The sequence below is a fragment of the Heteronotia binoei genome, chromosome 21 (assembly GCF_032191835.1).
Source record: "Heteronotia binoei isolate CCM8104 ecotype False Entrance Well chromosome 21, APGP_CSIRO_Hbin_v1, whole genome shotgun sequence".
NCBI lineage: Eukaryota > Metazoa > Chordata > Lepidosauria > Squamata > Gekkonidae > Heteronotia > Heteronotia binoei.
In genome coordinates this window covers 28,708,284-28,735,111 of record NC_083243.1, presented here as the reverse complement: position 1 = coordinate 28,735,111, position 26,828 = coordinate 28,708,284, and the positions used below count along the sequence as shown (strand labels likewise).

General features: G+C 43.8%; 1 protein-coding gene across 1 annotated transcript in view; it reads left to right on the top strand.

Annotated features, from left to right (window-relative positions):
- The first annotated feature begins 12,508 nt into the window (after positions 1-12,508).
- Positions 12,509-26,828, top strand: part of DYNC1H1 (dynein cytoplasmic 1 heavy chain 1) — a 71,362-nt gene continuing 57,042 nt past the window's right edge. Inside the window, exons 1-7 of the mRNA XM_060261145.1 lie at positions 12,509-12,944; positions 21,146-21,233; positions 22,809-22,982; positions 23,572-23,827; positions 24,214-24,400; positions 24,550-24,821; positions 25,271-25,498. Of these exons, the coding sequence (XP_060117128.1) occupies positions 12,668-12,944; positions 21,146-21,233; positions 22,809-22,982; positions 23,572-23,827; positions 24,214-24,400; positions 24,550-24,821; positions 25,271-25,498 (1,482 nt within the window). The 5' untranslated portion in view covers positions 12,509-12,667. The remainder of the gene's footprint in view (positions 12,945-21,145; positions 21,234-22,808; positions 22,983-23,571; positions 23,828-24,213; positions 24,401-24,549; positions 24,822-25,270; positions 25,499-26,828) is intronic.

Here is a 26,828-nt window from a genome sequence, read left to right as displayed (position 1 = left end):
TGGAGGTATTTTTTTTTTAATCTGGTAGACAGAAGAACCCAGCATAACAAAATCAGATGGTATTTCTGTTAAAACAGTTATCCCAAATAGCACACAACTTGAAAAATATGGCTTTTAATAGTTGAGTTTTCTTTGTGCAAAGCTTAGAGTTGGTGGCACTTCGTCTTGTTCCTTCATACAAATGAGGCTTGCTTTTCTATAATATGTGGGTATATTTAATGAGCTATTATGGCCAGTGATGTTGCCAATAATTAGGGTTTGGAAAGGTTTAGGTTACTCTTAATCTACATTTACCTAAAGACAACTTCATTTTCTTGAAATTCTTAATTACCTAAGCTTTCAGCCAAATTAAGGTTCCTTAGCTTTCAGTGGCAAGTATAAATGAAACATGAATGTTACAAGACAGATACTGTCTGAAAATTCCCTTCCTTTGTCCAATTTCAAAAGTCTGTTGTTTAGTTTTTTCCACTACTGGAAAAAACTTCATTTGGGCTGCAATTCATCTCAGCCCTAATATATGTATTTTTTTGCTCCCTAAGCAAAATGAACACATCTTGTCTTAAAATTCGTTAGGGTTTCCTCGGTTGAATTCAAATGCATAATCTGAGTGACAGAGGGTTATCATAAGTGTCTGTATAATTATGCTCATTGTTGCACAAACTACATTCTGGAAAGAAGTGCTGAATTCAGAATATTTATTCAGCATCCAAAGCCAAGGGCAGTAGGAAAGCCATATGTGGTCAGTGAACTAATTTCCTACAAAAGACACTCAAACTAAAACAGATAATTGGCTGAAACCAATACAAAATGGAATAGCAAATATTTGCTTTTTCTTCTCTTCACTTAACCTTCAGATAATCTGACTCATCTTATTTTGAAAACGTGAATTCATAGAAGTTTTTGACTTTTGTTAACAGAATCCCATGCTCAGTTTCAAAAGCACATATGGAAGACATAAGGTATTTATTTGGGGGCCTGCTAAGTTAATAGTATATTTCAGTCCACGTTTGATTATAGGTACTAGGAAACGATACATAACATTTCTTCTAGTTGGATTTTTAAAAAAAATCTAAAGTAGATATTGCTCCCATTTTCCAAGGTTCCTTCTGCAGAAGCACCAATTGTTGCCATAAAACCAGTTTTTACTCTTCAGGGTGTAATTAGAGCTACGTATTTTTCTGGACCACCATTACATGTGTTCTGTTGTGTCTGTTTCACTGAAAGCTGGCCTGTATTCAGCCTGTCTTGAAATACTGATATTTCCCTATAGCTATGTTGTTAAAACATGCCCCCGAAACAAAAGCCCTGTGGTTTTGCTTCTTTCATCTTGCCTTGTCTACCTCCACAAAACCTTAGTAGCCCTTAAATTGTTGTTGTTTACCTATTTTTTCCAGGGCTTAACAACTACTTGCCTGGTATAAAATGCAACACCATTTTATAAATTATTTTGCTGGGGTCAAATGCACACATCAGGGATGTGATTCTTCCTCAGCCATGATGGGCTTGTATTTTGTTGGCAACAGGTGCAGTCTATATACTGTGGTTGTCACTTACAATTATGGTACAAGCCCATCCATTTTTATAATTATACTCTTTGCATGTGTTTTATTTGTACTTGGGAAGAGGTTTCCAAGAAGAAAAAGGGACCAATCAAGCAACCCAAGCTCAGGCAAAAATACTGATTTCCCTGTGCGTGTGTCTGTCGTGGGGGGGGGGGCGGCAGAGGGCAGTTAGCAGGGTGCAGAGGGGAAAGGTCAGATCACTTGCAGATAAACCCAGCATTGATCATTAAAAATTCATGGAGCTTTGGGAGCTTAGTCTCCCTAAATAATGCATTTCTTTTTGTACATTTTGTATCTATGCCTGACCTCATGCAACTGTTACTCATAAAAAATTAAGGATGAAAATGTTGCTTGTGTAGCTAGTGTCTTTTGTGTATGTGATCACCCTCGGGACAGTAACTCATGATTCTTTCACTCTCATCTCAGAGCAAAAGTGATTTGCTGCTAATAATAGAAATACTAGTAAAGAAGTGAAAAAATGTTCATTTGTGCCACACACAAAATGGTGTTGTCAAATTGCTGTCCTGCGAGCTATCATAATTTGCCTCTAGCTACAGTCTGTCACATGAGCACCTCAGTTCAGATTAAGTTACACCAACCAAACCACAGTGTGTCATAATCAGAAAATAGTATATATTTTCCCACATTTTTCCTTATCTTTTTAAAAATCAAACTATCTTTGTGCCAGTGGTTTTGGTTCATATTCAGCCTTCTCAAGAGAGACTTGGAGCATCTATTTTTTTAAAACTTCATTTAGGGTTCTGTGTTCTTCCCTACAACAGTGTCATGCAGGAATATTCAAAGGACACCAGAACAGACTCCAGCCACATCCTCATTAGAACCATCACCAAAGAAACACCCAATAGAATCTAAACATAAAAGCCAACAGTCAGTGGCTTCTAGTGGCCATTCTGCACAGTGTCCATTGGTATGTGACCTGGCCACTCAAGGTGACACCCCTTCAGAACATGTCACTGTCTCCTGCCCCACTGCTCCCATGGGCACCTTCAAATCCAGGGCACTAATATTCATGCTGCCACACCACTCAATGTTACAGAGCATGGCCAAACCCTCCAGAACTGCAGATGAAACCAAGAAGTCATAATGTTGATGGAGGGGCTACATACATATAAATACTAACACACACACACCCCAAATTTTGGTCCAGCCATTTATGGTTCCAAGGAGGACTGCAGGTCAATTGCTAGTTCCAGTGTTGCTTCAGAACCGTCTTCAGATGATATGATAGGAGATAATGGTCCAATGTCTCCAAATGAAGACTTGCACCTTTACTGAGAGGAAATGATTCAGATGGTACAACCTTTGGACATCCAGGTCATTTTAATGGACACTAGACCCAAGACAAGATACTGGGGCAAATCTACCATAACACACCAGGGATTGTAGCCGTCCTGTTCGTGGAAGAAATCCTAGAGATGGCAAAATCTGTGTGGGAAAACCATCTTCCATTCCTGCCACATTTTGTTGAGAATATATACTGGGTTCAGCAAGAAGGCTGCCCCTCCCTTTTTACCCATCATTAATTTAACAACCTTGCAAGATGTGAGTGAATAAGTCTTAAAGACTACTTGTATCTTTTCCAAAACCAGGTTCTGTTAAATTCATAGAACAAGTCAAAAGAGCATACTACTCATATATTAAGCACATTTTTCGTAGCATAACATTAACCAAACACTTTTTGAAAATTCTTAACATTACAGTCCCAAATATTTGCATGTAGTGTGTCCTGAAGTCATCACTCCATGGTTCATATATCCAGCACAAAGTCTGGTTGCCAACCTTTATTTTCTAATGGGTGATGTTGTCAGGTTGCACTTGTAGACTCTAAAGTAGCTGTATTCCACAAAAAATGGACGGCAACATGAATCTTAGGTTGACTTCATGTTTCTATATATTCTTCTGGCCGCAATCATGATCAGAACTGTTACAAGAAATATATGAACATATGAAGCTGCCTTATACTGAATCAGATCTTTGGTCCATCAAAGTCAGTATTGTCTTCTCAGACTGGCAGCGGCTCTCCAGGGTCTCAAGCTGAGGTTTTTCACACCTATTTGCCTGGACCCTTCTTTGGAGATGCCGGGATTTGAACCTGGAACCTTCTGCTTCCCAAGCAGATTCTCTACCCCTGAGCCACCGTCCCTCCCCAATAAATAAAATTAACATACCACTATATCGCTTAAACAAAATCAAACACTCACCCTGTGCTTCATAAATATTCTTACTATGGTTTATACAAAGCTGTCAGTCATTCATCCCAGCACTTTAGTTCTCTAGACCCAAGGACAAGATACGGGGGCAAATCTACCATGACACACCAGGAATTGTAGCCTTCCTGTTCCTGGAAGGAATCCTAGAGATGGCAGAATCTGTGTGGGAAAACCATCTTCCATTCCTGCCACATCTTGTAGAGAATATGTACAGGGTTCAGCAAGAAGGCTGCCCCTTCCTTTTTACCCATCCTGTCCCATCCTCATTAATAGCAGAGGGAATGCAGGCTAAGCAAAAAATGGGTTCACATTCAACCCCAGCTGATAAGAAGGGCAAAAAGATTGATGCCTAGAGATGCAAAACTTACTCTTCATCCTTAAACTTTAGGATAGTAAACTACCAAGCTATTATGGCAGTTTACTCTTTTTATAGGAAAACCCCTTATCTAGAATAATTTCCTGAAGACAAGAACACTTTGGCCAAGGTTATCCAAACAGAAACCCTCAGGCTGCCTAAACAACCGTTGAACACCAGCAGACATGCATTGACCTCCAAATCTTTCTATCAATGGTTGGCACCACAGCCAACCACTCTTCAGGATGGTTTGTCCAAATTTTTGCTAGAATGGCTTGAAATTACCTCAGACATCTGGGTCGTGACCATTATTGAAAAGGGCTATTGCCTTGAGTTTGCCCACTTACCACCACTAACAGCAGCTAATCAGACCACTGATAATGTTTTTCCTGAGTCATTTTGAGAGTTGAATGCCTTATTAGAAAAGGATGCAGTTCAATGGTTAAGTCCCAGTGATTTGGTTATTATTCAAGGTTTTTCTCGATTTATCAAAAAGATGGTGACTTACACCCTGTTTTGGATGTAAGGGGTCACAATTTCTTCCTCAGGGTTTGTAAATTCAAAATGGTCATCTCAATCTTGGTTCTGGAAAGGCTCAACCAGGAAAGTGATTTGCTGTGGACCTCCAGGATGTGTATTTTCACATTTCCATTCATCCCGAGCATAGGAAATACGCATTTTAAATATCAAGGAGTTCTGTCCAAGTACACAGTCCTCCCTTTTGGCTTGGCCACTGCACCTCGAGTTTCTACTAATGTATGGCAGCAATGGTCAGTCCCCTAAGGCCTCAAGGGATGCTCTCCTTATTTGGATGATTGGCTATTTACTACCCCCTCTAAGCTTGAGTTATAGACACAGTTGTCATTAGCCCTGGAGACATGCTAGAACAGGCGTGGCCAGACTTGCTTAATGTAAGAGCCATGTAGAATAAATGACAGATATTTGAAAGCTATAAGACATAAACATCAGATGTTTGAGAGCCAGGAAGGAGGGAGAGAAGGAAGGAAGATAGGGGAGATGTGGAAAGAAAGCAACTTTTAACTTTAAATGCATTCTCCAAGCTGGCTGATAAAGTGACTGGGGCTTTGAGAGCCACACGAGGCTCCCGAGTCACAGTTTGGCCACCCTTGTGCTAGAAGCTGGCTTTACAAATTAGTTGGAAGAAATCACATTTGGTTTCTTCTCAGCAAGTGTCCTTTATTAGAGCTTGGTTAGAATGCTGCAGAGCAAATACTTAGCTCTTTTTCTTATCTTTCACTAGATAGTAGAAAAACACTGCTATAAACCAGCATTTGGAGCACTGCAACAAGTATATTTGAGAATTTTCCTCACCTATTAATCCTCGTTCTCTTGGGTAGTGGTGAGTGAGAACTCAAGATGCAGAATGCACCAAGAATAATGAATCCTAAACAGTATTTGCAGAAACTCAGGGTAAGGGCATATAATTGAAGGCAAGTTATAGAGCAAGCAACTTGAAACATTAAAGCAGAGTTTGATTCAGTGTGTATACTTTGCACAACCTTTCCTCGGATTGCATTTGTGTGATTAACTGGTTTAGCTGAAATAAAATGTTGTGCACTTGCAGAAGTGCTGAAATAGACAGATTATGTGACTTTTCCCATACTTTTGGTGCTGAGGCTTTCTTTTAAACATAGTTGTATGCTGGAATTCCTTGTGTGTATTTTCAGACTTGTTCAAAAGCAGCAATACAGTAAAAGCCAAGGCACAGCAGGGATGCTGGAAGGTAAGTAAAAGGGAGCTACTGCCAGCAGTAGCTGAATATCCAAATCCCAGAGCTGGTAATTATCTGAATGAAGCTTGAATTGGGTCATTTGACTCTTTATCTGGAAGTCTCATATGCACCCTTAGACTGAAATTATGCAAAAATATATGCTGGAGAATAGGCAATAAATAAAAGATTAATACAGTGCTTTAAAGTATATTAGAGTCCTAAATAGGGTAACATCTGTAGTGACTAAGCAAATGATTTCCCTGCTAAACATGCATATGATTAACGAGTGCTGACTTCAGTCACACATTTTGACACTCACAGGAGGAGACTTCAGGAACACTTGATGTTGAGTGTTGCTGAAATTAGGGCTGCAAACTGATGTGCACCTTGACTAGGTGAAGTCCCACTGTGTTCCGTGGGAATAAGCAAATGTGTGTAGCACTGACCTGGGGAGATAGCTCCTTGGAGGGAGATGAGGTGACCAGTCTTCATCATGGTAACTACCTCACAAAATATTCAGGGACATGTACTTCTTCTCAAGATCCTTCTTCAAGAACCCAGGATATTGCTTGCAGAAATGTTGCAGAAGTTCCCACAGGGTTGGGTGTGGTCAATGGTGGCATGGAGGACCTTGTGAGACTCTCACATATACTGCCTTGAGTTCCAAGGTGAAAGAAAGCTGGGATATAAAATTATTTATTTACTTCATTTAGATTTTTTGGATTTATATCCCGCCCTATACTCTGAATCTCAGAGCAGTCACAATCTCCTCTACCTTCCCCCCCCCCCACACCACAACAAACACCCTGTGAGGTAGGTGGGGCTGAGAGTGCTTTTACAGCAGCTGCCCTTTCAAGGACAGCTTCTATGAAAGCTATGACTGACCCAAGGCCATCTCAGCAGGTGCAAGTGGAGGAGTGGGGAATCAAACCCAGTTCTCCCAGATAAGAGTCCGTGCACTTAACCACTACACCAAACTGGCTCTTTCTTACTGAACCAGCCTTTCTTACTGAAGACCAAGGCGGATTGCAATATGTATATATTCAGTCAGCATAAACTGTCCAGTAAACCAGGGAACCCCAGCCACCAGGCCACGGACCAGTACTGGTCCGTGGCCTGTTAGCAAACTGGGCTGTAGAGCAAGGCAGAGCAGTCCCGCTACCTCTTTTGCCCACCCAGGATCTGGGTAGATGAAAGAGGCAATGCAGCCTCACTCTGAGGCAGGGAGGCAGCCTCGGAGCAAGGCAGAGCAGCCCCACCGCCCCTTCTGCCCACCTGGGTGAACGAAAGCGGCAGCGCAGCCTGGCTCTGAGGCTGTCTCCCCGCCTTGGAATGAGGCAGAGCAGCCCTGTTGCCCCTTCCGCCAGCCTGGGATCTGGGTGGACAAAAGAGGCAGTGCGGCCTCATTCTGAAGGTGCCTCCCCTTGCATGTGATATGCATGCTTCACCTGGCTCTGGACAGTAACCAAGGTGTGATATTCTGTACCAGGTGGAGTTTCTGAGTTGACTTTTAAGGGCAGATCCACGTAGAAGGTATTACAATAGTTTAGCCTCAGGGTTACTGTGGCATATTATCCCTGCGGCCAGCTCAGCCAGGTCAAGGTAGGGAACATCTTGAGGCTAAATGAAGGTGCAGGAAGGTGTTTTTGCAGCGGCACTCACTTCAGTAATAATGCAGGTCCAGTATAATGAGGGTTGCAAACAAGCCTGTTCTGTCCCTTTAATAGAGGGTCAGTATGTGCAAATGGGCAGCTGAAGCTTTTTCAGGGCAAGGAGGTCAATAACCTCCCATTCAACTTCTATTAAAGCAGCAGGACATTTTTTTTTCTTCCAGCAGTGGGCAACCCTAAGAAATAGCCTGTAGAGTCTAGGGGTGGCCAAACTTGCTTAATGTGAGAGCTACATAGAACAAACATCAGATGTTTTGAGAGCAGGCCTCATTTTGGGCAGGAGCTCACAGGAGCTGAGCTTCAGAACCTCTAAATCTGGGGTGTCAAACTCATTTGTTATGAGGGCCAGATCTGGCATAAATTGAGACTTTGTTGGGCTGGGCCATGTCAGGTACCTATTTACGTTTAGGTAGCAGAGATATAAATTTTATACAGAACACAGACAAACACAAATATATATATATATATATATATATATATATATATATATATATATATATATATATATATATATATATATATATATATATATATATATATATATATATATATATATATATATTTAAACTTAAAACATTAGCACTCATTGGCCTTAAAGATACTTTCTTTGTATTTCTCCCATGGGATCCAGGTAACTGGGCAAAGGAAGCTCTGGCTCTTTCCTTCCTTCCCCCAGGGAATACAGGGAGGAGAAGCCTCAGCCAATAGAAGGAAGAGAGGCTTGGCTTAGTAGCTCTGCTGTGCAACTGAGAGAGCTTGGCAAAGCAAGCAATTCCTTCCCAAGAGAGGAGCCTCAGCCAATGGAGAAAATAGAGGGTTTGCTCTGTAGCTCCTATGCAGTTGAGCAAGCCTTGCAAAGCAAGCTATTATGCAGAAGAAAGCAAGAGAGGAAGGAAGCAGATGACAGTCAGTTGCTCAGGGATCTGATAGGAGCCCTCCAGGGGCCTGATTCAGCCCTCGGTCCACATGTCTGACACCGCTTCTCTAAATTTTATTGTGCTTTTTCTTTCTTATCCCCCCATGCTTGCTTGTGGGCTCCATTGTTCAGCCCCCCTGAGAGAATTTTGCTGAACTCCAAGATTTGACAAACTTTCTAATATTTTTCCGCACAAAAAATGGGAAGAGAACCAAAACATACAAAGCAGATAGATGGAAATCTTCCTCATGCCACTGTGGCCACATAGGAGGAAGTAATTTAAAAAGTATGATGGAAGTAAGGTTTTATTATGACAATTATAATTCAAGAAGCATTTTAAGGTAGATGCTGAGCTGATCTAATTTAGTGCACCTTCCGGTGATGTCAGGGGCGTGTGGCATATGCAAATGAGCTGCGCTAATGAGCTCTGGCACCTCTTTTTCTACAAAAATGACCCTTGTTTGAGAGCCAAAAAACATGAACATCAGATGTTTGAGAACTGGAAGGCCAATAGATGGAGAGACAAAATGACTGCAGCAGCTTACCTTCAATCACAGTGAAGCTTCTTGTGCTGTGCCTGCACCTGCTGTCGAAAAATGGTTTTTAAAAATCTATACAGCCAATGAAATCTCCCTTGGCCTTGTTGGGCAAAAAGCATCCCCCACCCTAGCCTCACATACTTTCTAAAAACACTTGGCGGCAACCCCACAGGTACCATGTTGGGGACTTGCGCTCAGATTAAAATTCAGAAACACATCCTCCCCTCCACCCCATATATGACTTAGCAGATTTTCCCTCACCTTATCTTGCCATCAGGCCTCAGGCAGGGAACAACTTTTTAACCACTGTTTGTTCGCAACTGGAAACTATTGTCCAGTGCATGTTTATTGAGAAATCAGTTCCATGAGTGAGAGACTTATTTCCAAGTAACTGTGAGTAGAATGACAAATGGGCTACTTGACCCTAGCCTAGTTTACTGTGAAGAAGAAACTCAGCCATGCTGGCCCAAAAGGAAAATCCTAAATCCCAGAGCACAACATATAATGCTTTTAAATAGGATGGACAAAATGACAAATAGGGTGCCAGCTTCCAAGTTCTAGGGAATTTTCCAGAACAAATTTTACCAAAAAGAAGAAAAATTAAAAAGAGGGGGGGGATTGTTGGGGATGTGGTATCAAGCCCTAGTCAGGTCTGGGGCTGCATTAGGGTTGGGAAATATCTTGAAATTTCAGGGATGAAGCCTGAGAAGGGCAGAGTTTGGGAAGGAAATATAATAGAGCCTACCTTCCAACACAGCCATTTTCTCCAGGTGAACTGATCTCTGTTGCCTGGAGATCAATTGTAAAGCCAGGAGATCTTGGCAACTCTAGGTTACATGTTAAAGGAAGTGATGTTTGAAATGCTGCTGCTATCCAGTTACAGCCAGATTCTTTCAGCAAGCAGCAATAAAACCGTTACACTGTCAGAAAACACACAATCCAACGCCTCTAATATAGGGGTGCCCAAACTGTGGTTTGGGAGCCACATGTGGCTCTTTCATACATATTGTTTGGCTCCTGAAGCTCCCACCACCCCATCGGCCAGCTTAGAGAAGACCTTTATCTCTTTAAATCACTCCGCCAAACCATTGGAGAATGCCTTTCAAGTTGCTTTCTTTCAACCTTTCTCTTCCCTCCCATCTTACAGCTCTCAAACATCTGACGTTTATTCTATATGGTTCTTACATTAAGCAAGTTTGGCCACACATACGAGATCGGCGCGGTGGTGCGGCTTCTGACTGGATTACCTGTACGGGCAGTCAACCAATGCTATGCGCATTGCACTGGTTACCGATTAAGTACCGGATCCGCTTCAGGGTTTTACTACTGACATTCAAAGCCTTACGTAGCCTGGGACCGACATACCTGAGGGACCGCCTCTCCCCATATGAGCCCCGAAGGCAGCTACGATCTGCCAATCAACATCTTCTGGTCATCCCTGGCCCAAGGGACGTCCGTATTGCCTCGACCAGGACCAGGGCCTTTTCGGTCCTGGCCCCATCCTGGTGGAATCAGCTCCCGGTGGAGATACGGGCCCTACCGGATTTGTTACCTTTCTGGAGGGCCTGTAAGACGGAGCTGTTCTGCCAGGCATTCCGCTGAGGCAGGCGGACACCCCTGTGTTACTGCCTATACCATCGGCCATCCTCCCCCACAGTGATCTGAACAGTGATCTGAACTGCCATATCAAGTCCACTAATTTACCCCAATCTGTATTATTAGTCCGCCAATTTGTTATACTATATTGTGTGCTATGTTAATTGTATTTATTGGCTTTTATTGATTTTACTATATTGCAGTTATTGCATTATGTGTTGATTTTATATGTATGTGATCCGCCCTGAGCTCGCTTGGAATAGAGCGGAATATAAATGAACCAAAATAAATAAATACCTTTTATTTATTTTTTAACTCTACAGTAAGTCTGTTTCCGTTCTGGGTTGGAGGGTTAGTTTCTTTTCTATATGCTACCAGCCATGCTAGCAAAGATAGTACAGCAACTATACAGGTGGAGGCATGGTTTTTTGCAACACAAACCTCAAGATACCAAGAGACCGAACAACCCCTGGCACCTTGCCAAGAGCTTGTCAGATCAGCCTGGAGTCTGCACTGTTTGCTTGTCAGATCAGCCTGGAGTTTGCAGTGCATTTGTGATGCTCTGTGGGATGGGTACTTTTTCCACCCTAAATGATATCTCCCAAGCAGTGCTCCCTCTAAGCGTGAGCTAGCTCACAGATTTTTAGCCTCCAGCTCACACATTTTTGTCTTAGCTTAGGAAGGATGACCCCAGAGCACACTAATTTATGCAGTAGCTCACAGCTTTAACGCCAGTAGCTCACAAAGTAGAATTCTTGCTCCCAAGACTCTCTGCAGTTTAGAGGGAACACTGCTCCCAAGATGCATTGCCATCACACCCTGAACGCATGCGAGATCGGCTAATGTGGTTGACAGAGGGCAGTAGCTGACTCGAGTATTGGAGCTCATTCCAGTATGAAGGTTGATGAGTCACAGCTCATTTCAGCGGATGTGTAACATCGATAGTCAGTGACTTCATACTGAAGAACACACAGATTTCCTTCTGCTTTTCTGTTCTTTGCAGCCTTCCATGCTTCACCTTATGCATGAGCACTTAATGCATTCAGTGATGTGCGCTCTAGCTCACCGGAGTTTATGCTGGTATAAAATTATTTTTAATCTCTAAAGTGCCACTAGACCTCTTTTAATCGCTAAAGTGCCACACATTTTGTTAGTCTTTAAGGTACTACTGGACTCTTGTTCTTTTCTGCTCTACAGACTAACACGGCTACTCATCTTGACCAGTTTCAAGTGGGTAGCTATGATTAGTGGGCAGTAGCAGGACAAAATTTGAACCCGGCGGTAGCACTACACAGAGCAGATTTTTTCCAGGGTATAAGGTAGAGTTGCCAACTTGCCAACCTCCAGGCAGCACCTGCGGGTCTCCTGCTGTTACAATTGATCTCCAGATGACCAAAATTAGCAGTTCCCTTGTCATAAATGGCTAGTTTTGAGGCTGAATTCCGGAGCATTATACCTGTTGACGTCCCTGTCATCCTTCAAACCCAAACTCCCTATGCTCCACCACCCCCCGCCCCAAATCACCAGGTATTTCCCAACCGACAGCTGGTAACTATAGTATAAACTGCTGGGTGTCAAAACTCACTTCCTAGGATATCCATTATGAATTTTCATTCACGCGTCGCCGTTTCTTGGGAAAAAATGCCATTCGTTTCACTGGGACTTATTCTGTCGGTTTATCCTGCAAATTACTTGTAGAGGCTTACTTACAAATGTACATTTAAAAAAAAAAAGCCAAGTAGTTGCAGAATTTTTCATAGGCCACAGCAAACTACAATTCCCGGCATCCTCCCTGGCTGGTTTTCATACACCAGCTGGAACTTGTAGTCTTTGCTTTTTGTCGCTGTCGTTGGGTTGTTCTAGGAAGGCTTAACTGCAGACTACGTTTCCCAGGATTCTTCGCGGCAGGAGGGCTGCCCTGCGAGAGGCGGCGACTGAAGAACAGCGGGACGGAGGCTGCGCTTTCAGTGCCCAGTCATAGAAGTCGGCAGTGGCAAGAACCGGAGAAGACACACACACACACTCTCTCTCTTTCTCTCGCTGGCCCGGCAGGGTATTCGCCAGCCATGTCCGATTCAGGGGGTGGCGGCGGCGGAGGAGGAGGTGGCGGCGGGGAGGATGGCGGCTTGGAAGTGACGGGCTCGGCGGTGCAGAATGTGGCCGACGTGTCGGTGCTGCAGAAGCACCTGCGCAAGCTGGTGCCGCTGCTGTTGGAGGATGGCGGAGAAGCGCCGGCCGCCCTGGAAGCGGCGCTGGAGGAGAAGGGCGCCGTGGAGCAGATGCGCAAGTTCCTCTCCGACCCGCAAGTCCACGCCGTGCTGGTCGAGCGCTCCACCCTCAAGGGTCAGTCTCCGCACGGCGAGGGAGCCCGGCAGGCCGAGGCGGCTTACTCTCGTGTAACGGGCGTGGCGGGAGGGAGGGCGAGAGAGAAGCCGGACCTCGCCCTGCTGCCCCGCTGGAGTCTCCCAGGGAGGATGGAGGGGCGGGGCCGCCTGAGAAGGAGGCTGTCAAAATGGCCGCCGCTTTGTCTCTGACAGGAATTGGAGGGACCGGCGCCTGGAGGAAGAAGAGGCTGGCGCGGCCTCCTCTGACGCCTGGGGGGGGGGGGAATAAGCCTTTTTTCCATCTAGGGGGTTGATTGAGGCTCCATGTAATGGTCGGGACAGGATCTAGAAGAGCCACGGTTTCTTCCGAGTACGGTTGCCAGTCTCCAGGTTGGGATGGGGGGGGGGAGGTGGAGACCTCTCACTTACAGCTGACCTCCAAAATAGTGAAGAGTCCACGTCTTAAGGCTGCCAAATTTTATTGTAGCATAAGCTTTTGAGGAACATAGCTCTCTTTGTCAGATGCAAGAGCCGATCTCCAGACGACACAGATAGCTTATTTGTTTTTAAAAAGCATTTATTCCACTTCTCCTGGAGGGAATGGCTGCTTTGGAAGGTGGACTGTATGGCATTATCCCCTCCTGAGGGCCTTCCCTTCGCTAAAGCCCACCCTCTCGGGTTTCACTCTGAAAGCTCCAGGTATTGTCAAAACAAGAGTTGGCAACCCTAGTTCCAACAATGTTCCCTTTAAGCTGCAGTGTCTTGTGAGCAAAAATTCTGCTTTGTGAACTACTGGTATTAAAGTTGTGAGCTACTGGCATTAAAGTTGTGAGGGACTGCATAAATTAGTGTGCTCTGGAGCCATTTTTCCCAAACTAAGACAAAAATGTATTTGCTGGAGGCTAAAATTCTGTGAGCTAGCTCACACTAACTCAGCTTAGAAGGAACACCGGTTCCAAGTCATTATTATCCTCATTATTAACATATTTATATTTTTCTCCCATTCTTCCTCCAGTGAGCTCAGAGTGGCATACCTCATTTCCCCCCAATCCAGGGCTGTAGCCAGGATTTGGAAGGTCAGGGGGCATTTACATTTTTCAGGGGGCACTGATGCCCCCAAGCGCCCCACAGGACCTTTCCTCTAGTTGCTCTCCTCTCTGCCGCCCTCCCCTTCCCCACCCCCACCAAATTGCTTCCAACCAGGGGCAGAAGCAGTCCAGGCAACCCATCAGAGTTTAAGGGCCTGCCGATCAGCTGTTTTTCAGGCCCTTTAACTTGCAGGGGGAGCTGGGGGCTGCTTTTGCAGAAAGCTGGGCAGTTCCAATTAAATGTTAGGAGGTTCCAAGTCAAACATCCTCCTGAAATTGAGACAGCAGCTTCCACATGCAGGTAGCTGCAGAAAGGAAGATGATGCTTCCTGGGCACTTAATATTCCATGGAAATAGAGAAAAATTAGCTTTGGCTTTGCTTTGAGCAAGAGAGGCAGAAGGAAGTCAGTGGGTACAGTTTCCTATGGTCAGCACATTAGGGCTCACTGTACTAGATGATCCTCACATAGGAAATAAATAATCTCATATGAATTTGGCCCTTGAAGAGTAAACAGAGTAACACCCATACCACTTCTTAATCACAACATCTGCTACTTTTTTCTCACTAGCATAGTAACAAATGAAGTTGCCCTGTGCTGAATTAGACCACTGGTCCATCAACTCCCCATTGTGCAGAGTGGTAAAGCTGCAGTACTGCAATCAGAACCCTCTGCTCATGACCTGAGTTCAATTCCAACGGAAGCTGGTTCAGGTAGCCAGCTCAAGGTTGACTCAGCCTTCCATCCTTCTGAAGTCGGTAAAATGAGTACCCAGCTTGCTGGGGGCAAAGTGTAATGACCAGGGAAGGCAATGGCAAACCACCCTGTAAAAAAAGGTCTGCCGTGAAAACGTTGTGAAAGCAGCATCACCCCAGAGTCGGAAACGACTGGTGCTTGCACAGGGGACCTTTCCTTTTAAGGAGCCCCGTGGCACAGAATGGTAAAGCTGCAGTACTGCAGTCTGAGTCCTCTACTCACAACCTGAGTTTAATCCCGGCTTCGCCCTGTTCAGGTAGCCAGCTCTAGGCTGACTCAGCCTTCCATCCTTCCGAGGTCAGTAAAATTACCCAGCTTGCTGGGGGGAAAGTGTAGATGACTGGGGAAGGCAATGGCAAACCACCCCATAAAAAAAGTCTGCCATGAAAACATTGTGATGCAATGTCACCCCAGAGTCCAAAACGACTGGTGCTTGTACAGGGACCTTTCCTTTTCCTTTCCATCAGCTCTTACTGGCAGCAGCACTCTTAGGGAAGGGGGCTTTCTTTTCATGAGATCCTTCTAATTTGAGATGTGAAAAAGATTTGTGGTCCATTCCAGTCCTGTCTCAGTTTTGCACACACACCCCTTTAAGAAACCATGCTAAATTAACTTAACAGCTAGTTTGTTTCATGTGCCCTTATCTATGTCAGTTGTAAGTTTCAAAGTTGGAAAAAAAATGGGATTTCAGAAAACAAGACCCTGGAATAAAACCAGGTAGTGATGATGCACATTTGTGTTCAGTCTATGGCTATACAAACTGTATGGTTCTGGGATCTATTTGTTCCCTCAGGATACTGGGGAAACGGGTCATCCCCTGCAACTGGGCCCAGTCTGGCCAGCGCTATACAACTTGATCTAGCTCTGTGGGGAAGTTCCATTAGTCAGCATGGGGCTCAGCCTCAGATCACCAGCTTTGCATGCAAAGTTTGCCAGTTCACAGCTGCCTGTCATACATAGTATACTGCTCTTGCACACAGAGGTTCCATTTTAAAAAAAAAAGCTGGTACTAAGCATTTAATCAAAATAAATTTCTTGTACAGTTACCCTGCTGTTGTGCTTCTACGGAAGGCTTGTGGTGCCAGATTTTGCCCTCCTCCCTGTTACTCAGGTCAGTGCTTTGCATCCTGGCCAAGGTACTAACTCCTCTCCTAAAAGGTTCCAACCAAACTGCCCCTCCCCAAACACCACTTTCTCCAGCCAGAGCCCGCTGGCTTTTGGAAGACACCAAATGCCACCTTGAGCAGGGGGGGAGACTGAAGCCACCAGCCTTCCTTCCAATGCAAAAGTAAGTAAAGCTCCTCTGTTGCAACCTGTTCAGATCTGTATTGTTATGGCAAGTGCAGGTGCATGCAGCAAGTACTCTCAACTTCAGCTCAGTTTCAGTGTTGGAGGGTGAGGCAGGGTTTCTCCCTCCCGCATCCCCCCTTTTCCCCTACCAGCTTTGCTGCATTTTCTAACCTCAAGACTGAGGATCCGACCTCTGCAGGCTGTATTTGGCAGGCAGAGAGAAAGAGACTTAGAGGCAGAGTGGAGGGAATGCACAGTTGCAACTCAGAATTTGGGCGCTTGTATGTGCAGGTCTCACTCACTCACTCACTCACACACACACACACACTCAGACACTTCTAAACAAATTAATTAAGCTATCTCACAATTCCCCCAAGGCCCCATTCTAATAGATTCCACATCCCCACTCCCTGCCCTGCCTGCTGGTGCCCTCCACCCTCGTCCCTTTGCAGGAGGTGGGAGAGGAATACGCTAGACTTCAGGCAAACCCAGAAGCTGGAAGGCAGCCCTTGGGAGATTTCAGGGCTCAGGCACTGGGCTCCCGGGGATCTCCAATCCTGCCCACCGCTGCTTCCGCAGGACTCCTTAGGCAGACTCTTTGGCCTGTGGGCACCCTGAGCACCCAGGAGGTGATGAGGAGGAGGAGCTGGAAGCAGGCAGGGGCTTGCGGCGGTGTGCTCGGAGGCTGGAGGGAAGCAGCCAGAACGAGCACACGAGAGGGAAGGGACTGGGAGGCACCCCAGCCAGAGTGTGCCGGGCAAGCTGCGAAGGGCACAGCTAAGCAGTCCCCGCCACTGCCTCTCGGTGCTCCAAGCCTACAGGGAGAGGATGGAGGACAGGCGGCTCTGGGCGGCGGGGAAAGCAGAAGGGAGAGGAGAGAAAGGAAGCTCTTCCCTGCCTGCTGCTCTCGCCATTAAAATAGTGTGTGGGACCAGTGACAGAAGGAGCCCCAGCCCCCACGCCACTTAAAGGGCCGCGAAACAGCTGATTGGTGGGCCCTTTAATTCCAGCGGGAGGCGGGAACTGCTTCTGCCCCCAGCCTGCCAAATTGCTTGCAGGGCCAGCAGCAGTCCCTGGAGCCATAGCAGAGGCCCTGGGGGCTGGTTGGGGCTTCCAGTCAGGGGGCTTCACCAAGAAGTCAGGGGGCTGTGCCCCCACAGGCCCCCTCGTGGCTACGGGCCTGCCCCAATCTGTTTTGCTTCATAGTTGGAGCCTTAGAGTCTTATAAACAAAAAGATGGGCATCAGCTCTCTATCAGTTTAGCAATCTAAATTTTGACAGCAGATAAAGAGAAGAAATGGCAAGGAAGGGAATATTTTTTTATTTCATTTATACACCGCCTTTCTCTGCAGTTCTTATCAACTTACCAAATCAACTGACATCTTTTTCCTCACCTCCATTTTGTCTTCACACAAACCCTGTTGAGGTATGTGACAGAGAGTGACTCGGTCAATATTACCCTGCAGGTTTCAGTGGGAGAGTGGGAATTTGAACCTGGGTCTTCCAGATCCTAGTTATGTGCTTTTGCACCATGCTGCAGTGATGGTTGCTAGGGACCAGTCACTCTCCTTCAATCTAGGGTGGTTCTGAAAGTATAATGATGAAAGAGGAGCACTATATATGCTGGATTGGCAAGAAAGAAACAGTACCACTTGGAGGACAGATTTGGCCTTGGACTGAGTCCTTCAGCAGCTAATCCTTGGCAAAATTGTTTTGTTTTTCTTCACCTCACAGCCATGTCAGTGATAGCTGACTGCCCCCCCTCTCGTCTTTGGAAAGGTTATGGGAGGGTACTTTATATATAAATGGCATTTGTATAAGGTAGGTCTGCATCGCAGTTCATGGAAAGCTAGTATTGTACATGTACTAAAAGCTGCAATTAACTGTGGCTTCCTAGCTTGCAGGCACTTCAGTGGGGAAAATCCTCAACTGGTATGACTGCCATACATGTTAATTACAGGCAGTCTTCCCGCATATCTGATACTTCCTGCTCATCATCAATGTAACCATGAAAATTAGACAAGTTAAACTGGAGGTGGAATTAAAAAGCGTGTGTTATAGGTGGCTGCAAGTTGATTTCAGTTTGGTTCTGTGGTTCTCAGACTTTTGTGTGTCAAAGGAATCCTTTGTTTTCTTTTTCTTCCAGAGAATCTCGGCACATTGCAGAGTATTCTGAGATCCACATTTTGTCCATGATGGATATTGATAGGCCTCAGCTTTGCTTCTCTGGAACTGGAGTGTGACTTAGGACACAGCTTGCGCTCCCTCATGGTGGCTGCACATCACTGAGGGAGCTGTCTTTCAGGGAAGAACCCCTGAGAAACTTTCAAGGAACTTCAGGATTTCTTCCACTAGTTGGAGAACCACTGGTCCATCTTATACATAGAATCTTACATCTAAGGATTTTTGCACAATTGTGCAAAGGATTGTTTTAAAGGATGCAATAAAAATTGCATACTTTTCCATCATGATTTATTTTGCTTTTAGCATATATTTCCATTTGGCATCTTACATTGTTCATAACCTACCTTGCAGACCCTTTTAACATATTTTGTTACTGTTGCATTTTTGTTGCCTGTGACAAAATAGATGGGGTATCTGAAATAATTTTAATAGCACACAAATAAGTTTGCTTAGTGGAAATAATCAGAAGAAAATTCTGTGAGAGGCTGTTTGGGCTTTTGCCTTGCAGAGTTGTGTCATAAGTGCCAAGTAGGTTCCAGTGCTATAGGCAACAAATGTATCCCAAACATTCTTTGAAATATACTTTTCCTGAAGGATATTGTATTAGCAAACAATGTTTGTAAGCACACTGCACATATTTCTAAGCATTGTAGAAACTGGAGGCTTCTCCCATTTTCTAACCCTAAAATTCTGTGGAAGGACTTATGTGTGTCCAGGTATCATATAGGAAAAATAACCTTGGCTACTTACCAAGTTATGCTGGCTTTTAGAATGTTAACAGGGTAGCTGCCATGCTTCATGCACAGTAAATTTAACAATCACAAATAATAGGAACAGTTGAATTAAGAAGTCTAAATTTTGAAGTCCATAAACCACAAAGTGTTTTTTGGGTGCAAGAACTTTCCCTGTGGTTCACTGTTGTTTAGTTAAGCATGATGAAATGATCCTGGAATATATATATTTTGGTATATTAGATATTTTTTGCAGTTCAGTGTGGTTGTTAATGGCATTTGACTGACCTGCTCAAATTGATACATTGCAATTTGAGGTATCCCAGTTATCAGTGCAGAATCATGGGCATAAATAAATTGTTCTTAGACATTCTATGCTTAAAGGAGATTTCTGACTTCAGTTTGGCTTGTAACTCAAAAATATTTCCATGTGCTTTAGAAATTAAAGTTTAACAGACAATTGTAGGATCATTGTGAGTAGATGTGTTCCAACCTGCGTGGTAACTTTTAAAAATTATTTTGGGGTGTGCGGTTTTGTAGAAACCTTCTGTTTTTACCGCTGGAGGCTATTTTCCACCTTAATATACATTGTGTCTGCTGGTTTCCAGGAGGTACATAGTATGCAAAACAAGCCACTGGTCACTCTTTTCTTGGGAAGGAAGAAAGAGAGGTGCGTGCGTGATAGAGAGATGCAGATAGAGAAAGAGAGAGATGCCTACAGAGACCAGAATGCAGCGTTTTTGCCTGCTGAGCATGAACAGTGACCTGAACAGTATGGTGTCTATGTAAACATAGCACAAAGGTCTGACTGCTTATGGGAGAAAGTAGCTTGTATTATATTAAGTGGACATATCATTATGTGAGACAAAAGGATGACAGGGTCTTAAGTCTAGCCATACTTTCCCTTTCTGTTTCCCACTTCTGAGTTTGCCTCTCTGACAGGAGCTTTGCTGTGCTGCATTGCAGTGGTTTCATTTCTGCAGTTGGCTGCCAAAGCAGTGACGACATCCTCCAAATCACCATTCACACTAAAACAAGGCTCTTCCACTCCATCTAACCCTTTGTTCTTTTGCTGTAATTTCCAAGGATGTTCAAGGCAAATGAAGCTGCTTTCAGATCTTGTTTCTGTTGTATGCCTTTAAGTATTAACAGCAGATTCTGCAGGTCTTGCTGGCTAGCATCCCAGTTTAAGAATCGCCAGTAGGAACTGGTCTTTGTTCAGTCATCAGGCCTAGGATATTGAATGTGGAATCAAGTCCACAGAAAGGAAAATATTTCCATGTGTACAAAAGTATAAATGTTTATCCCTATAAATTCCTTGAGCCCCAGCTTTCAAGGACATGCATTCTGGAGAATATATAATGTGTTATACTGCAATTTATTTATTTTATTTAAAGGATTTATTAGCAGTCTTTATTAGTGGAACTCAAGGCAGCTTACAATGTAAATAAAACAACAATTATTGTTAAAAAACCGTAAAGACCATAATTTAACACTTCATAATTTAATACTTGCCTTGGAGGATTCTCCATTGGGAAAAGTGAGACTTTTCTCAAAGTAAACATGGGGTGGGGGTTCAAACAAATAAGAATGGTTTTAATCTGTAAATTGATTGATTCAGTGGATGTTTAATTAATTTATTATGTGTTTTGATTATGATGTACATTGCCCTGAGCCCTTTGGGGGAGGGCAGTTTATATTTATTATTATTATTATTAACATAAGAGAAGCCATGTTGGATCAGGCCAATGGCCCATCCAGTCTAACACTCTGTGTTACACAGTGGCCAAAAGACCCAGGAGCCATCAGGAGGTCCATCAGTGGGGCCAGGACACTAGAAGCCCTCACACTGTTCCCCCCCAACACTGTTGTTTTTGTTAGGATAGCCTTAATTTCACAGCTTGATGTTTAAATATTTTTTAAAAGAGAGAGGCTGCAGGGGACTGCAGCAGAATGGAGTATCTGTTCTGCAACTCCATCTTTAGTTCTTTAGATCCAGGCCAATGTGAAATAGAACTCCCAGGAAAATAGCCAAGTATGATCATTTGAGTAATGGGAAGGTCTGACCGTGAGTAATGGGAAAGTCTGACCATTGATGTGGACATTGTGTCAGCTTTAGATGGAGCCAGATTCTTCAAACTGACACTAGCAAGATTTCTTAATTCTTTACAGAGGATGTTGGTGATGAAGGAGAGGAAGAAAAGGAATTTATTTCCTATGGCATAAGTACTGACATTCATTACGGTATAAAATCAAACAGGTGAGTCAAATTTCACAATACCTTAAGGACTGATCCTGTAGACTATATAGGTAATGCTATCACAAGAAGAACAGACTGTACATAGAATAAATCAAATCAATCAAACTACATCTCTTGCTGTATTTGCTTTTCTCACTGACTGTTTAAGAAAGCGTTATGCTTTATTGTAAAGATCAGTTTATGATCATTTTACAAATGGCTACTTTTTCATTTACATTATTAGGATACCACTTGCTGGCGGGGATGACAGATCATAGCAGATTGCATGGAATAGACTCAGTGGGTTAAGGGATGAGTTTTTTGGTCATCCTGCTTCTTAATCCTGAGGTAGGGGAAGTTTGCGTGGCCTGTGAAGATCAGCAGGATTGGGGCTGGGGAGAAATCAAAGGTTTTTAAAAGAACTGCAGTTCTTTCACAGTAGCCGTAAGCACAGATAGTGGGTATGTTCAGAGCATAGTTCATTGATCATCCCATGTATATAGCTAAAACTACCAGCTGTGCTGAAGGATCAGCACCTCTTTTTCCTGGACAGCATTTTGCAGCTTTTAGGTGATGTCTCCTGGAAAACTAATGCACTCCAGGATGCTGTGCTGTAAGACAGAAACCTCTTCTCGAATGCAGGTTTAAGTTTTCACACTACTGGGGAAGTTTTGTGTCACCTGCCCAGTTGGATTCAGCTTTTTTTAGAGGCAAGTCGAGAGATGTCAGCACTACAGAGAAGGTTTGGTGCCTGGGAGAGTTGGTAGGAGTTTCTATTCTGAGTCTCTGTAGGTTGTGCAGGGGAAGTGGAGTATGAGGCTAGGATTGCCTGAGTGCAGATCCACTAGTGTAGACCTGTGGCCATGGAGAGCTTTGACAAACTGTCTGATGCAGAGCCCTTCCCAGCCAGATAATTTGCATTCTGGTTCACCAGTTGCCAATCAGAAAGAACAGTATAAGGAAGTTATTGGCCGGGGGGGAGGGGGGGACATAAGACAAGTGCATCATGTTTCTTTGGGCAGGGGCAGCTTATAGGGCAAATACACCTTGTATCCTTCCATTCACTTAGCCTTTGAGGGCCTCCTATAAAATTTATGTGCCTTCTGAGTGTAGGTCAAGTTGTACCTATGGATACAAGAGAATAATGTGCTCCTTAGTAATTGTTTGTATATTAGTTAATAAGTTTTTTGGTGTTAACATATGAAGCCATTCAATCACAGTGATCTCAACAGCTCTTTAAAGCTCCACACTGCAAATGGGAGACTGGTGTTGAGACAGAATGGTTTGCCAAGGGTTATCTGATAAGACTGTAACTGAGGTTAGACTTGAGCTGGGCATCTCTTGGATCACAGGTCACAGTCTTAGCTGCCTCTCTGCGCCTGCTAGTTTATTATTTAAAGCAGTCCAAGTATTGTTTGTTAGTTTTTGATTTTTTTAAAAAAATCCAATTTATTAAAATGTTGAAGGAATTGAAACTTGAATAGTCTTGTTTTAAAACTGCATGGTTAATTAGCGCTAACCTGTCCGCACTCTCCTTTCTTCAGATATTAAATGGCTCAACAGCTGCTTACTAATGTTTCTTTGATTGTTCTCCAGTTTGGCATTCATTAAACGAACACCGGTAATTGATGCAGACAAGCCTGTCTCCTCGCAGCTCAGAGTTCTCTCCCTCAGTGAAGACTCTCCTTATGAAACACTGCATTCCTTCATTAGCAATGCTGTTGCTCCCTTTTTCAAGTCGTACATCAGAGAGTCAGGCAAAGCAGACAGGTACTTAATTGCTTTAACTTGTGCCAATTCAGACTCCTGTGCACATGCAGGGACAAAAGAGTGAGTGAAAGGGAATCTGCTTGGGAAATATATTGTGAGGATCTTAAGAGCTCTGTGTAGTATGTGGATCAGGGCTACGCTTTCATATCAGAGGCAACTCTTAAAGGTCCCCAGAGTTGCGGGAGTGGCATGATTGATAGTGTAGTGTGCTGGAGATGAAAGGTAAAGCTTTAAAGTCTCACACAGTGACCAACCAGTTCCTCTGGGGGGCCAACAACAGGATGTGGAGGGCAGAGGCCTTTCTCAGTGTTGCCACCTGGCTCTGGGATTCAGGGGCCTATTGCCTCTGAATAAGGTTCCCCTCAATCACCATGGCTAGTAGCCACTGATAGACTTGTCCTCCATGAATCTATCTAATCCCCTTTTAAAGCTGTTTATTCCTGTAGCCATCACTACATCCTCTTGGGTGTTTCTTGGGTTGCTGTTTACTTAATCTGGTTGACCCAGAAAGAAGGTAGATCATACTGCAGATGCCATTTCATAAGCATCACCATTTTGTGAAATAAATTTTTATTCTCCACTTTCCCAGGGATGGAGATAAAATGGCTCCTTCAGTCGAGAAGAAAATTGCAGAACTTGAAATGGGACTCCTACACCTCCAGCAGAACATTGAAATACCAGAGATCAGCTTGCCGATTCATCCAATTATTACCAATGTTGCCAAGCAGTGCTATGAACGTGGAGAAAAGCCGAAGGTCACTGATTTCGGCGATAAAGTTGAGGACCCGACTTTTCTCAACCAGCTGCAGTCTGGCGTTAACCGCTGGATTAGAGAAATCCAAAAGGTATGACAAATAATATTTAACACATATTAGATGTTTTCAAGTTATCTTCAGATATGGAATTCCCTTTTTGTTTCACTGTTAAGCTCCTTACAAGTAAGTTAGGCCTTATTAGTTTGACTCTGGTGCTTGCTGTACAGTAGAAATCTCAGAATAAAGAGTCCAGCAGCACCTTTAAGACCAACAAAGTTATATTCAAGGTATATGCTTTTGTGTGTTGCACACACACTTCTTCAGATGCTCATGTTAACACAACAAAAGCTTATACCTTGAATTAAATGTTGTTGGTCTTAAAGGTGCTGCTGGACTCTTACTTTATTCTGTTGCCTCAGATCAACGCAGCTGCCCACCTGGATCTATTGCTAAGCTCATTCATTCATATTTTCAAGGTGACCAAGCTAGATCGGGACCCTGCATCAGGCACTGCATTGCAAGAAATCAGCTTCTGGCTGAACTTGGAACGGGCTCTCTACCGCATTCAGGAGAAGCGTGAAAGTCCCGAAGTCCTCTTAACCTTGGACATCTTAAAACATGGCAAACGCTTTCATGCCACTGTCAGTTTTGATACAGACACAGGTAAGGTTTTATAGAGCTTTTCAGAAATATAATTTGGCAGAGCTTTAGTTCTTGGTAATGTTGGTATGAATGGATAGTTTTGTAAGTTAACTTCTGAGTTTTTGATTTAAAAAATAGAAATGCGAGGTCTGTTTTATTCTCTTACCTAGGCCTAAAACAGGCTTTGGAGACTGTGAATGACTACAACCCACTGATGAAAGACTTCCCTCTGAATGACCTGTTGTCTGCTACTGAGCTGGATAAAATAAGGCAGGCATTAGTGGCAATATTCACTCATCTGAGAAAAATCAGAAATACAAAGTACCCCATTCAAAGGGCACTGCGCCTGGTGGAGGCCATCTCAAGAGACCTGAGCTCCCAGCTGCTGAAAGTTTTGGGGACACGGAAACTTATGCATGTTGCCTATGAAGAATTTGAGAAGGTAAGCCTGATACATACAGGGTGAGCGGGTGTCAACAGTGAGCTAAACCTTTGGGAGAAATACTTCCATCTTGGAAGCTGCATCATACTCCTCCAAGCTCCCAGAAGCCTCAAACTAGAAGAGCCTACATGTGATCATAAAGGATGGAGCTATACAATAGCATTACCTATCTATCATTTTAAAAACATAAAGTTTGAGATGAATGTTCCTTAACATTCCCTGGCATCTCCAAAAAAGGGTCCAGGCAAATAGGTGTGAAAAACCTCAGCTTGAGACCCTGGAGAGCCGCTGCCAGTCTGAGAAGACAATGCTGACTTTGATGGACCAAGGGTCTGATTCAGTATAAGGCAGCTTCATATGTTCAACATTGCACCTAGGTATCCTCAGTGCACTCAGACTGATAGGCCAGATTGTTCAATATCAATTATTCTGTTGTTTTTTTCTTCCAGGTCATGGTTGCCTGTTTTGAAGTCTTCCAGACTTGGGATGATGAGTATGAAAAACTGCAAGTCTTGCTGAGAGACATTGTGAAGAGAAAGCGAGAAGAGAACCTGAAGATGGTGTGGCGTATCAACCCAGCCCACAGAAAATTGCAGGCTCGCCTTGACCAAATGAGGAAATTCAGGCGTCAGCATGAGCAACTGAGAGCTGTTATTGTGAGAGTCTTAAGGCCACAGGTAACAGCCTCTGCTCCTCTTTCCCTTCTTTAATAATGGCTACTACCTTTATAATGAAAGTTTGGTATAATGTTATGTTTGTAAGTGGTCCTGTCAAAGCTATGAATAGCCCATTCTTTCCTTACCACAAATTGTTTTGACCTTGAATGCTTTGGTTAATGACAGCTAAGCTAGGTGTGTGCACCATGAAAAAAAATCATTATATTTCTGTATGGGGCTGGGGGCGGAATCCCTAACTGCTTATGTTTGTGTAGGACACTGCCAGTTCAGGATTCAAATCCCTGTGTTTCTTTGGGTTACAGTGTTGTGTGACCATTGCTTTAAATAGGGAATCTATTTGAGGGCAGTTGTTTAGAAAAATAATGGTGACAAATGTACATAGAACATAGTCCCTCTCTAGCCTAAGAACCTCCTCCTCCCCACCCACACCCCAGTTTCAAAAGTATTGCACAAAAGGCTTTAACTTTATAGGCCCCTAAAGTAGGTCTCTCTCATATCAGGCACAGTTCTCTCCACTGATTCCTACCGGGGAGAGGTGGCTCTAGTCACCGGCATTTTTTTTTAAAAACACCTGTCTGTATTTGTTCATTTTCTTACTCTTACAATGATTGACTGACAATAAAAAAATTACCTTTCTGCTGAAAATTGCATCTGCTATCCTTCCTTGTCGTATCTGTTCTTTGTTTCCTTTCACAAATTGAGAAAAGAACTTCTTATACTGCCACAGGAGGTGGTGGCGGCCACAAGTATAGCTACCTTCAAGAGCGGTTTAGATAAAAATATGGAGCACAGGTCCATCAGTGGCTATTAGCCACAGTGCATGTGTGTATATAAAATTTTTTGCCACTGTGTGACACAGAGTGTTGGACTTGATGGGCCGTTGGCCTGATCCAACATGGCTTCTCTTATGTTCTTAACTTTTTTCAGGTTGGATAATAGCTGTTTTACAGACAAATGACGCCAAAATTGTAGGGGAGCTAGTGTTGTCTGACCATTGAAGAAGGTGTAGTGTTTAAAGCAGGTTTAAAGTGAGTTAGTAGTTCATTTACTTATTTCTATTCATATCCTGCTCTCCCTGCAAGCGGGCAGGTTCCATCATAAAAATTGACAACAGTAAGAACAAACCAACAAATTACATACATCTAAAATCAGTAATTACCGATGCCTCAGCAGACAGCCAGCTGGGTCCCAGGTGGTTAGATCTGAAGTCACTGGTGGGGAGGGGAGGGGCGTTGATTCATGGGTTCAGTTCTACGGGCCCCTGAAGGGAAAAAGGCCTTCACCACTACAGTGAAGGAGGGAGCGAAGGAGAATGGCAGTTCTCTGCAGT